At 39.0% G+C, this 14,056-nt stretch overlaps 1 protein-coding gene across 2 annotated transcripts; it reads right to left on the bottom strand.

The window, feature by feature from the left end:
• Positions 1-1,037: 1,037 nt before the first annotated feature.
• EAF2 (ELL associated factor 2) lies at positions 1,038-14,056 on the bottom strand. 2 transcript variants are annotated; one of them, XM_062498433.1, is made up of 6 exons: positions 13,911-14,056; positions 11,575-11,669; positions 10,762-10,898; positions 9,842-9,987; positions 6,329-6,595; positions 1,038-1,888 (listed from the first exon to the last, which is right to left on the bottom strand). In XM_062498433.1, exons 1-6 carry the CDS (start codon positions 14,011-14,013, stop codon positions 1,842-1,844), a joined length of 795 nt encoding a protein of 264 aa, XP_062354417.1. In that variant the 5' UTR covers positions 14,014-14,056; the 3' UTR covers positions 1,038-1,841. The 2 variants fall into 2 exon arrangements, with proteins under 2 accessions (XP_062354417.1, XP_062354415.1); XM_062498431.1 differs by lacking the exon at positions 1,038-1,888 and having other exon boundaries at positions 4,895-6,595.

Raw genomic sequence — 14,056 nt, 5'->3', positions numbered from 1 at the left:
TGCTAAGGAGCAATATCTCAGCTCCTCACACTGCCCTAGCTGACTTTATCAGCAGCACATGCCAAGAGCCAGGGACTCTGCAAGAGTTCCTACACCAACAGTTAGGATCTATAAGAGACCTCAATCCCCTTTCCCTCAAGAGTTTCAAATGTCTCACAGGGGTAAGAAATGCTTACATAGCATCCTTCCTCAAGGTTGTACATTAGCCCTTTTCTAACACCTGCTTGCCTATGGATATTAACTTGAGTTTATTCCTTTGAGTACAAACACAAGAACAAATTGCTTCTTATGATACCAACTTTAGGAAGCCAGAAGATTAACAAGCTGTGACCTGGTGCAGAGCACAGGGTATGAAGCATTGGAAAGCAGCATTTCCCATATTTCATTTAATTTCCCATATTTCACTGGGAAAATGAGTTCAGAGAATAAGCTCCTCTAGTACCATCTATTGTATATATTTACTGAGTGTGCAGTTTTTTCCTTGTCTGCACATTCAGGCTGACATATGGGATTCAATCCTCACAGTTTAGACACAGAGCTGTGACCCAATCACTGCAATCCAGCAAAGGAGATTTCTGTGCAAGACTAAGCAGACTTATCTTGTCAGAACTCACCCTATAGACATTTGCTACTGTTACAAAACTCTTAAGTAGTAAACAACATGATGAAATTTGAAGTCTGATCCTCAGTTCTTCAGGTTTTGAAGTACAATTTCAAATGTGGAAAAAATAAGACCTTTTCTTGTCTAATATAGTATAACTTCCCACTGGTATTTGGATGTAATCTGTAATAAACATTCAGTTGCACCACCATAAACTTTTGGCAAGCCCTTACCAAGGGTCACCTCAGTGTAACAAAAGCAACAAACATGTCAGTCTTGTAGACAGGATGGAGAATCTTTACTAGCTACTATTTCACTGCTTTAATCCTTTGCCTGACCCCTTCACTGGCATGATTACTTTAGTACTTTTTAAATTTTAGTACTTTTAAATTTTAAAACTACTTTTAAAATTGAATTCTTAACCAGTAAAAACAGATTCTGATGCATGAAAATCATAAACATTTGCTTTATTAAATTACTTTTATACTTCTAGAAAGAAATTTTCTGATTTCCATTACAGAATTAAATGAAGGAAATTCATTGCTGTCTCTGCAGTTACCTAAATTTAGATACAAAAAGGTTGTAAAAAGACCACCCTATTCAAGTTACATAAAACAGGCAGAGAATTTTCAAGTTCCCTTAGGAATCTTGAGGCTCAGAAATATAAAGTCCCATTATACAATGAAATTAAGAATTTAGCAATGTGTTGAACAATTGTAAACTGCAACTGCACTAGTGGACCACATTATTCAGCAGTTTCCTTAAAGGTATGAACTGTGAATTGAACAAAAAGTGTAGCTGACACAGCAGACCTCATTTAGTTGCTCTCCCTTTCACTCCCTCCAAGTCAAAGTAGTGAGATCAGCATTTCAATGATAGGAAGGAAACTTGCCTCCATAAATATCAGAAATTTCTCCATTCCATAGCTATTTGTATAAAGTAACTAGCTATTACAAATCAGTTTCAAGTAAAACAGGTGGCTGAGGCAAAAATAATCAAAATCAGATCATACACAATTTTACTGTAAATACAGTAATTTGAAAGATAAACACATAACCATAGCACTGACAGTATACCAATGCTGCTGTATTATAGACATGATGTGTCAGTAGAAAATTAGGATGTCTATTATCAAAATTGAGGACATTCATTCCAGTCTCTGGTAATCTAATCTTAGTGCAAAACAGATGCTAAGACATATTTAGCAAAAAAGGTGATATATTTAAGGCAAAAAAATTGTTCAGTCATCACTATCGCTTCCAGATTCACTCAGCTGCAAGTCATTTCCTAGAAGAGAAAGAGTCAATAAATTAGTCATTTTCAATGAAATAATTTTCTTTCAAGATGTTCCCTTTCCCAGTTAAGGCCTAGAAAAGCTAATAGCAAACAGGTAAGGGGCAGGGGGTGGACTAGATGATCTTTCAGGTCTCTTCTAACCCAAACTATTCTATGATAAAAGAATAAGTAGGTATAGAACCAAACTCCCAGTGACAGAACCTTAGAGAGATCACTTTTCCACAATTTTAAAATCTAGGCAAGGAAGCCATTAGCATATTTGCACAAGGGCATTTATTTAACATCACCAGATCACAAAAGACAACACCTAGCTATCTCTGTCACCCACATTTTCATGTTTCACAAGTGGAAAAATGCTGGTGAAAGCAGTTTTATGAAAAACAAGTTGTTGGGCTTTTTTGGAAACACGTCTGAATGCTGCTCAGCTGTGCTTGAAAACAAAGTGGTGTCTCAATCAAGAGAAGCTCTTTGACATACCATTTAGAGATGTATCAGTGACCTACTATTTCAAACTGGTTTTGGAACAAGTGAGCAAACAAAACATCAAAAGAAATTTTACACAGCACTTTAATTTGGTGGCTCTCTCTATATATATTTCAAAATGAGGAAGTAAAAAGACTGCACTGTGCTTGCTGTGGATGTCCCTAAGCTCAGGGGGTGGGAGGAAGGGAATCTTCCCAGGATGACAGATAACTAACAAAAAATACAGCAGCATGCTCTATACAATCTACATCATATCTAGCAACTTCCCACACATTTTTAGGAGTCTGTTCCAACTGGTATGTTTTTATCCACACCTCCCTTGACAAACAACCATTACAAAAGAAAAAAAAATCATCTCAGGCTGTGCAGAAATGGCCTAAAACCAGAAGAAAAGTCACTGAAACTGAGAAAACCACGTCAACACGCTATTTTCACATGCCCTTTCCTCAGCTGCAGCACCCTTCACAGATCCCTTTTGCAGATGGGTGAAAAAGTAACCTCAAGTGGGTAAACCCCACAGGACATTTAGATTTGATCTTTGGTTCTCAGTCATATCATTTCTGCCAGAACAGTGGAGTCTTTAACATGGCTGCCTTTAGCCTTCCTTTGTTTTCCACTATGTCATCAATAAAGCTTAGAAAGTGGTACATGCTTCTCTGCAACAACAAAAACACTTTATATAATAAAATAGTAAAGATGGTTGTTTCCAGCAATCTTTAAAGTATTACTGTAGACAATTTTTTTTTTATTTCCAATCCACTATATGGAGAAAACAATTCACAGCCATATTATTTTAAGATAAATTTAAAAAGCAATTTAGAAAGAACAAAATCAAGTTATTTGTCAAAAATTATTCAGAACAGTGTATCCTACAAGATCTTTCAAGACAGAGAATGGTATTGGTATGTTAAAATCCTGTGTTTATCACTCAAAGGAGAATTACAGTGAATTCTTAGAAAACCCAGCCCTGTTATGCACTTTACAGGAGGACAGGGAGTGTGAACAAGAAGATAACCTTCCAAACAGTGTTTCTGCAGACTTCAAAAGTTATTTCAACACAGTTAATAGAAATTACACAAACCCTGTAACACCAGCCAAAAATACCAATGCTTGTGAAAACCAGCAGATGGGAAAAGCAAGAACTCCAAGTTCCAGAGTCAGAATTAATATGTTAGGATTTACTTCAGGCTAAACTCTCTGCCTCATTTTTGCAACCTTATCTCAAAAAAAAACAAAAAAACAAACAAAAAAAACCCCAAAAAACCAAATACCAATACTTTCAGAGAGAAGGCAAAATAGCACAATCCAGAGCTGGTGGCTTTCAGATGGATTTGGTGCAAAACCCAGAAAGCTCATTTAATGAGGACCCTGAAGAAACATCTAGACTATTGTACTTAAGAGGCAGCAATGAAATGAGGGAGAACTGTTGAATTGTTTTCATGGTGCCAGTTGCTTATTAGCAATATTAATGGGGGAAATAGATTGCACTGCAAATTACATTTCCTATATTTTTAAATCAGTGAATGTAATACATTCAGCTGAATTCTTCCTAGTTATAGGGTATAGGGAAACTCATAGAAATGATCACTGTTTCACAGATCTTAGTGGTCACACCAACACCAAACCTATATAAGGGAAAATAATTACTTGTCAAACTAAAACAGCTATGTTTGTATCAGCACCGAGCACCAAAAGAAGTGAAATTGTGCTGAACACTAAGTACCTAACACAAAGCTACAGAATAGCCCATCTATGCTGAGTTTTCTTTGGAAAGTTACTTTGTTTAACATAACCCTTGTTTAAACAAAAAGTAGATATAAAGCAACATATGGTCAAATATTCATGAAGAACAGATTCACTAGTGTTACCATTTACAGACCTTGTTACAAGGCAAGTTGTGAGCCTATATAATCAGCTGCTCAAGGTAGAAAGGGGAAGAAGCAGTATTTTGGGAGTGAGGGGCAGTCTTGAGCCCCAGATTCCTGAAGAGGTAGATATGTGTCTGACAGTAGTATTTCATTACCATGCTCTAGATAACACCTCCTCCATCTTCCAAGTTCTACAAAATCTCAGCTGTAGAATTTTTACATGCAAGATACAACTCTGTTCTCTAAGCTCCCCCCTGCACACAACGTCAAAGAAAAACTTCACTAACGACCTGGTATGGCCCTGATTCTACAGAGGTGCACAAAACTAGTCACAGACATAAGCACACACACCTCAAAGCAAGATTAGACAAGCAAGGAGCTTGTGCTGACATATGTTGATTCAATATTTTACTTTTGCAAAACCTTATTTGAGATGGAAGAAATGAGTGTACAAAATCTGACTGAGAACTCTTGCCATTCAAAGTAAAACAATGTGCTATCCATTCAGTTTCTCCAGGTTTCACTCTCCTGCCAAATTCCCTCAGCAGCAGAGCTAGAGAAGAGCAATCTCCTTGGAAGTAACTGGTTTGATCTTTAACTAGTAGAGGTGTCAAGTGTTAACTGCACTTGAAGTTGAAGATGGGATTGTTTTAAGCAGTAACATATCTGTAATGGAAGATTACACATGATAGAAGTAAATGGCAATAATCTCAAGAGCTGGGCAAGCTCAGAGGCCTAAGGTTACAGGCAGTGGTTCTACCTGTCAAAATGGTTCTCAAGCAACATCAAGCCACCAACTTCCCCTGAAAGAGTCCTGATGTTGTCATGGCTTAAGCAGCATTTTATCTCCATGCTGGAACTGGTGGAGTTGGCCACCTGTTCTTAAATTTCTCACTGGAAGCTTTGCCACCTGAGATTCCATCACTGGGGATAAAGCTTAATCAAATTTCCATAACAGTTTTATTTAAAGTGTAGAGAACGGGAAATCACATTTGTCAGTAAGGGTTGAAATAAGTGGCATTCTTAAGTTATGAAAATTGTAAACATGAAGACATTGTTCTCTGCAGTAAAATCAAAGCAGCATTTATTTCTCTACACATGAAGTCACAGGACTTTTCAGTCTGATCTTATCTGTTAATGCAGTACATAATTAAATATCAATGCAGGTTATTTAAATATTTAAGTACTAGCAAAAAAAAAAAAGAGAGAGAAAAAAGAAAAAGAACTGTCATTCATGTTACCCACTAAGAGCTGAAATAAAAGTAGATCTTCCAGAGTCCAAAATTTCAGTATAACAAGTTAACATATAAATGATAAACCATTCAGCCACAAACCAGGGCTGATGGAAATCTCTTCAAACCAAGACCTGGCAGCTAAGCAGCTAATTAAAAATGCAATCATTTTGGAAGAGTTATCATAGCTGAATACTCATTTCTATGTCCGAGTACTCCTGTTAATCAGGTAGTGAACTTAAGTTACTTGGTGGGATTTTTTTTTTTTTTAAGGAGAGTTTTCCAAGTGCAGCAACCCCTCGAACATCACAGCTACTCTTCAAATTACATTTTTAGCTAAGATAATATCACCTGCAAGCAAATCACCTCCTTCCTTATATGCAAAGGACAGCTTTGCCATTTTGGCCAGTGGAACACTGCCATGAACAATTGTAATGGACACAGCTAAGAATACACCATCTTTTCTGTAACTCAGAGTATTGCAACCATATTATTCTTCCCATAGTTCTATCCAAGAAATTATAAACATATGCTTAGGGAGTACCCTGTTAGTTCATGTATTTTCAATACAAAATTACTGTTCTCCAGTCCCAATGTATAGAACTGGGAGGAAGCCAGAACAACTTAGGAAATATTTCCAACTGCTTCAGCTTTAATTTAATATCTCTGTGAACCATGAACCTTCTAGCCCAGTGTCTAATTCAGCCTGCTGCTGAACAATCAAAACCCTAGCTTCACTTCCCACAGTTTTAATTATAATAGAGACATACTTAAAAACAATATGGTTTCCTTTTAGAATCTTGATGTCTGGAACTGTGCACTAAGAAAAGAACAGCCTTTGTACTTACGTAGTGTATTCATCATATGACCACTGCTCTCTTGGGATCTGTTATGACTGGCATCTTTGTCAGGAACAGCCTGTTGTGGTATGGCAGACACAGTAGGCTGAGGCTGCAAATATGGCATTGACATAGGAAGAGGGGGCTTCATTTCTTCATCTTCAGAATCACTAGAGCTATTTTCACTACTTGATGAAGAGGATGAAGAACTTTTAGAGTCAGATGAACTGTCAGAGCTACTCAGCTGGTCCATGATACTGGCTTCTGCTTTTAGCTCTGCAAACAATATGATTTGTTTCTCAGTTTACATTCATCATAATTGAAATATAAGGAAGAGGGGGGAAAAAAAAGAAAAAAAAAAAACCAACAGACATCAGACACACACTACAGCAACTTTAAAAAAATCTCAGACCAAACCCACCAAAGCTCTCCAGAACAAAGAAAAGGGCACAAGTGAGTATCCAGCCTGTCATGTGGTATTCTATTCTCATAGCTTGAGCACTTTCTCCCTTTGAAGCCAAGTGTTAGAACAAGGGTGACTGTGAACACAAATGCTTAACCCCACATTCCATGGGGTAATACATCCTACATAACCTTTAATTTCTGGATCTATCAGAAAGTGTTCTGTGTTTTCCTTAGCACCACAAATACGGCTTTCACTGGCTAAAAACTGCAGTTACAATCCACAGATCAGTCATTACAAGATGTCTGCAGCTGCACCCAAAATGCCTCCCAGCAATTCAGCATTACAATTAATACACTTGTTTGGACCATGTGACATTTTGCTCAAAATCAAGTTAAGCATGAAGAATACCCAAAAGAACCATCCAAAGTTTATATTAGGAAGATTTCTCCAAATCCTTGTTTCATTATAGATTTGGAGGTGCAAATAATGCTGCACAGTATGCATTTCTGACGTAAGTCCAACATACAGAGGAAGTTAATCTTTGCAGAAGGGCATACATAATAATTATGAAAAACATGAGTGCTGAGAGAAGTGTGAAACAGACCTCTGAATCATGGTGGAGGGAGGACTTGAGTTATACAGGGTGCAGAAGTTCATCGCTATACAAGATTGTAACTACCTAGACATTTGTTAAGATGTCTTACAAACTCTTAGAATACTTCAGGAACAACTTTGACATAGCAGACACAACAAAGCAAGTAGGAGAGTAGCTCATCTCTCTTCAAATTTACCCCATACAGAACAGGTTTAAGGTGAAAGTCACCAAGCTGCAAGATGGTGCAAAGCTTAAGAGAAGAAGGGAGAAGGGGAAAAAAAAGATTACTCTTCAACACAAACTTCCATGAAACAGACTCTAAGTTATCAAAAGGCAGTCTAAAGGAAAGGCCATCTTTATCAAAGGCCAGTCTAGAACAAGATGGTGCTCACAAAAACTGGCACCTAAAATAGTGCAGCTAGGGCTACAGGGACAAATTAATCCAATGCTAGGAAGAAAAGGAAAGAACAATGAGAGACTGGACTACTTGAACATAAGGGGAAAAAAAAAGAAGGGGAGCAGAAAGAAAGGAAGAATTGGAAGCATCTAAGCACCTTTCTTTTACTAAGGACATGTATAAGAGAACATGATCCACCACACATCTGGAGCTGTAAGACGCCACTCAAGTCCTAAGCATTCAATTCCACTTCCTCCTAAGCAATGTCTAACATAAGAAACAAATTAAGTGAATGGCCAATACCAAAAGCTGAGAAATAAGATCTCCACCTTGAATTCTGATGTCATTTAATCAGACAGAATTTAAATTAAGTAATTTTAACCAGCAAAGGAAGAACTGTACATATACTGGAGGATAATGGCAGAATGAGCTTCCCCTCCATCCCAGAAAACAAAGTTAGTAACAAGTTCCAGGTAGTGTACTTAAGCAGGAATAGTCAGTTACACAACGGGATGAAGAATGATTAAGCAGGCAACATATCTGAAGAGTCTGAGAGTTACAGTGAATCCCTACACAATGTTCTACCACACCATGCTGTGCAGAAATGACTTGATACTGTTTGGTCTTGTGATACTATAGACATGATACTATTTGTTCTTTGTGCATGAAGAGGAATAGTGCCTGTAAAGGCAGCCTTCTTGCTCACTTCAGCTGATAAAACCTCAGTAGATGTATTTAGGGACTATACTTTCACAAGTTTTTCGACTCATTGCAAGAAAGCTAAAGGAAATTGCAACAAATCAGGGATTTAGAAAGGAAACTTGTAAGGAAGATTGAACCAACTAATATCATTCTGCATAAAGACTGGGAAAGACAGAGGAGTTTGAGTCTGTGAAGCAGTGCTCAAAAGCAGCGTAGTAATTTGCTCTGTACTTGCATGATAAATATGAAAGTAGTAATAGGCTTGCTGTGAGACTATTTATATGGGAGAGCCCGAAGAGTAAGGAGAGCAAAGCCCTGAAATGGCTTGGCAGCAAGTACAAGGATCTGTCAGGGGAAGGTTCTGATAACAGGTTAAAAGTTACATCAGAAATCTGACTTTAGGATAGAAGGATAGACTAGATGACTAGATAATCTCTACCATCCTTTTCAATTTCTCAGCATTTAAATAGTAGTCAAAACTGGACTGGCACTACCACAAGAGTTTGGTACATTAGCAGTCACTTTGCAGACTTCCAGTGTTTGATATCACCACTACCCCCAGAAGAACAGACTACCTAGAAAAGGCATAATTTTACTTCATGTGCTCGTCTTCCCTCCTCTTTGCAACCTTAGATGAATTCTAGTACTGTTCCATAATACAGATTGCTGGTCAAAGCTTGAGACCAAAATGGAAACAAAAACCATCTTCATAATGATACATCTAAAAAAAAAATCTGTTTAAAGGAATTCAGAACAACCTAGGAAGCAGATGTCAGTTCCAGTCAATGAAACTGCCACCTGTCAGCATTTCTGTAGCAAGTAATTACCACCTGCCACCTTCCTTGTCCTCCCAAAGGAAATAAGGCCTCCTATTAAGTGAAATATGAGTGTCACACCAAACCAGAGTTTCTCAAGGAAACAGTACATAGCACTGCTCAAGGGTTGATTTATGCAAGGTTTTAGCTGTCTTTTTCATCGGAACCTCATCTTCCACAAGGCTTTATCAGGTAATTTAAAGTGTATGTTGAATTGTGAAGTACTGTAACATATTTGCTGAATGCACAGAAAGAAAAAGGATCAATGTCAAAATGGAAGTGACTTAGTATCACAATACAACCAACCATACAATTGATTCAAGTAGCAGTGGAAGACAGAGTCAAGGAGACAGCAGCAGGACCCATGGCATTATTAAGCCTAATGGTTCAGCTGTTTTTTTTACTATAGCAAACTACAAATACTGCTTTTTTTATCCACTTGAGCCAGGGTGGTAATTTCCGTGTCAGACTAAAGTTGCTTACATAATCAGCTTCTAGTGTGAAACTCAACACAAAACAAAATCAATCTACACACAAAAAAACCTCTTAAAAACTATTTGTTTGTTAACAGCCAAGTTTCTGAAACTTATGAGCCAGTGGAGCTTACCCCGTTCAATATCATCCATAGGAGAAGGTGGAAATGATTTTTCTTTTGATGGAGAGTTTTTAATGTTGTTTGGAACCTTTGTTGCATTTCTCATTTGCTGCTGTTGCTGCTCAATGCGAGACTGCACTTTACTACTTCCTTCAGCTCTGTGAATAAAAGGAAAAGACTTTTAATTACTAGAAGGCAAGATGCAAAGAAAAAGGCAAGAACACAGGGCATATGGTACCTTGGAATTATTTCTCATGCCTTTAAGTAGCAGCATTTGAGTCTTAGGTAAGTTATTATACTGGTAAGTTATTATACTAATACACCTAATAAATTAATATTACACTATTAATATTGCATATGTATATATATGTGTTGTTAAAAATTTTTTTCATACAGTGCTAATAACTTTGTAACACATTGTCAATTGATTTGTTTTTATAACTTGCTACCCAGGATCACTTAATAATTCTGCTGGAAGTTACTTGTATGGACTCAGCAGAAGAAAATAAAATATTTGAAAACTTGATATGAGAAAAACAAGCCATAAAATTACTGAGACCAGTCACAAAATTTTCTTTTTTTTTTAATTTCCTCATTTACAAGTCAGAAGACAGTAGGCAAGCTACTAGCCAAACAGATTTTTCCTCCCTCTATACTCGCCAGAAAATAGCTACTATTGCTTTCAAGAATATAACATGTTTTGGTTAACAAAAAAATTAATTTCCATTTCTTCTGCAGTCATGACTCAAAAGACGTGAAGTCAGTTTGCTGAGAAATCAGGCTTTTCACTCATTTGAACAAGGCCAGGTACCTTCTAAAATTATGTTTTCCTAGAAATAGTAATATGTCGGTATATATTTCAGTTTAGACCCATTAACAAATTGATTTTCACAATGAATAAAGCACAGTTGTTTCTCCTGTAAATCACCCACCTGGTTTTTTTCACAGTGATGTTGCTACTAAGTTTCTCTAGGCGACATTCTCCAGTGTCATGGTTGATAATTAAGATACATTCTTTCAGATAAGGTTTCTTTGAGCCCTTGAACACAGTCACTGGTGGAGTTGAACCCTATTAAATCAGAAGTCCAGTAAGTGTTACTCCTGCAATCATTTTTCTTAGAAACAGCAATCCATCAGTGGTGACAAGTTCACTACAAGTGAACATTTTTAATGGCTAGAAATTATATTAGTTAATTCAAATTAGATTCACAGTAGTCACGTCCAAAACCAGCTGGTGTTTGACTGGAATGGGACTTTACTCACTTAGCTTAGTCTGAAATTGATTAAATGCTTATTTCCCAACCAGAGCAGGCTCTCTCTAGGACTCTTCTCACCAAAAGGGGTTTCAGTTCCCATATCAGCAGAGCAGTAAAGCATGGCAGGTAGTAAATTTTCCCTTTCCAGTCTTTCCTGCTTTAGAACTACACTAGAGCAATAAATACCAAGAGGAAACTCGCACTGCCAACGTACACATTAAGCTTTTCTGTGTACACAACACTTCTGGGTCATCCTACAGCATATTCCCAATGCAGCAAATACACTTAAAGTTACAGTGCAGTTGTTTAACCTTTGGGTCTTTTGTAATCTTACAATCTTAGAGTAATTGCTTTTCTACTCTAAAAATCAGCCAGGCAGCTCTGAATCAGCATTAAAACTTTATACCCTTCCATAGTCAGGATATATACTTAGGACAACAAAATAAATCATTCCCTTAAGCTTGCCACTCTTCAGCCACATCAACTCACCTCAATATTTGGCAGAGTTATTGTCACCTGTTCACCTTTGCCAACTTCAAGGTCTCCTTCACAGGACATATCAATAGATGCAGGCTTAAAGTCATCTAAATATAAAAAACCCTACATTATTTACAGGCTTTTAATGAATCTTATAAATGCAGGCACCACTTAATTGCAGTTGGAGGCTATTGAGTAAAAGCTATTTTCGCTAGTGTATAATCTACCATTCCCCTGAGCAGATTATTCCATAAATCAACAGAATTCAAAGTTAAGCTGCTTTTCTCAGGATATAAGTGTTTAAATATTATGGTTAAAATTAGAAAAACACCTTTAGGTTTTAATAGATAATAAGGCTGAACAAGCTGTGTTATATTTCAAACGGTAAATTCTCATGTAATTATTTTCAGATGAATCAATAAATAGCTATTGAAAATGTTGATGCCAAACATGGGAGATGTAGACAAGTGACTGAAAAGGCAAAGAACAACATCAACCCTCATTACGCACTTCTCATTCTGTTTCTGACTTTACTGTAAAGCATGTCAGAACCTGACAAAAAATTGGTGCTTCAGTATAGGTATTTCTGTTAAAATTGAAATACCTTCCCAATTTTTTCAGCTTCTAAAGTACTGGTTAAAATAAGTTTTGAGCAAAAGAGGGTATCTATTTCTGATTCTTTTCAAAGCTCCATGACATTGCAAACGTGCATGTGTTCCGGTATCAGCATAGCAGCTCTGTTACATCCCATTACCTACAAAGTATTATTTCCATCATAAATAAGCTGGGGAAGGCTACACCCAAAACTCTGCCTGTGCCGATTTAGAGAGACAGGAGGCTTCAGAACTTCTTCAAGGCCTGTGATAACATTTGTGGGGTTGAGCCCGCGGCTCCAGGTAAGGCAGAGCCAGTCTCGCACTGGGATGCCGGTGGCGCACACTCCTCACCTCGCTGCCTGCCCCAGCTCACGCTGCTGGTCACTGGCGGCGGCATTCCTGCAGCTGGGGAGCTTCCCAGCTCCCCAACTCGGCCTGCGGCCACGGGCCAGGCGGCACAGACCACAGCTGGGAAGCATGGCTCCAGCCAGCACACCAACCGGGCAGGAAAGCCAGGCTGCAGGAGCTGGTGGGCAGGGCTGTGCGCGCAGCAGGAGGCCCGCAGCTCAGACACAGGTGACAGCCCCTGCTAACCTTGTTTAGGGAAAACGCCTAAGCGTCGTCTTACAGGAATAAGCATACGACAGTTCCAAAGTTTCTCATCAAATCACATAATATTTGTTTTAATATACGGCCACTGGGCTGTTAATACTTGAGAAAATGAAGATATTGATACTTCCAATCAGCAACTGTTTTCCCTTTTATTTAACTGTTAAAAATAAATAGTCAGCTGCCAGAGGATATTTCTTCTGCGTGTGCGTTTGATAGAACGGATGAATGTGCCAGTTTCTGTCTCATTTGTTGGAAAGGAAGAGAGATTTCAAAACAGATTTCAGAATAAACCATCAAATTACAAGAGTCAGCATGAAACTCTAAGGGTAGGAGGTATCAGACGAGGTTGTTAATCCTCTTTAAAATTAGGGTAAATTTCAAATGGCAGCATTTGTTTAAATCCATTTATAGCATTTTTTCCCCCTCTCCTCTGCTTCCACAATTGGAGACAATCTGCCTAAGTGCCGTTCCCTTTGCTTACAGAGAGCACATCACCCATCTTGCACACAGGAACTCTCCAGAGAAGGTACGCGAGACTGAATCTTGGGGATATCAGTCTATAAATAACCAGACAACAAAACCAGAAGCTGCAGTCCTAAATTACCAAGGACTATAATCCTGGGAGCATTTGTTTCCTAGCTACCCTCAGAATCTTTGAGCACACACCTCTCTAGATAGTAATTATGTACTCAGGGAGGGTGTACTGGCTCCGTGATTAACACAGCCTGCCTTTAACCTTTGATTGCTGAATTGTACGGAACTTCTAAAAACTGAGCGCAAGGAAAGAACAGAGAGGCACAGCTTCAGCTTAGCTCGGTTTCCAGTAGAACCGCAGGGAGACACTATGGAAAAGGCATAAAAAGCGAAGTTAGTGCCAGCGAACAGCGAGGGGCAGCTTTAGGATACAATGGCCGTACGCGCTCCCAGCACCGACTGAAATCTGCACCGCTCCCGAAGTCCCGGACCGGCGCTCCAGCGCACTCAGCGCCCAACTGCGCCCCAGAATCCCGGGAGAGAGGCGGCCAGCGAGCGCAGCCGCAGCCACCCCCCGTCTTTCAGGGGACTGTGGGGACCAGGGGCCGCCGAACACCTCCCCGACACCCACAGCCCCCGAAGAGCTGCCCCAATCCCAGCACTCACAGCGGACGGTGTGGAAGGCACAGCGCGGCTGCTTCTCGAAGCTCTCTCCTAGCTTTAACACCCGCGCCTTGGGATCGTAGAGCGACGGGACCGCTCCGTTCATCGCGGCAGCGCCTCACACCATGGCGGGCCCCAGGGCCGCCGCC

Source organism: Cinclus cinclus, chromosome 9 (assembly GCF_963662255.1).
Source record: "Cinclus cinclus chromosome 9, bCinCin1.1, whole genome shotgun sequence".
In the NCBI taxonomy this organism is placed as follows: Eukaryota; Metazoa; Chordata; class Aves; order Passeriformes; family Cinclidae; genus Cinclus; species Cinclus cinclus.
The sequence above is the reverse complement of the archived record's forward strand: the minus strand, read 5'-3'. Positions and strand labels throughout refer to the sequence as shown.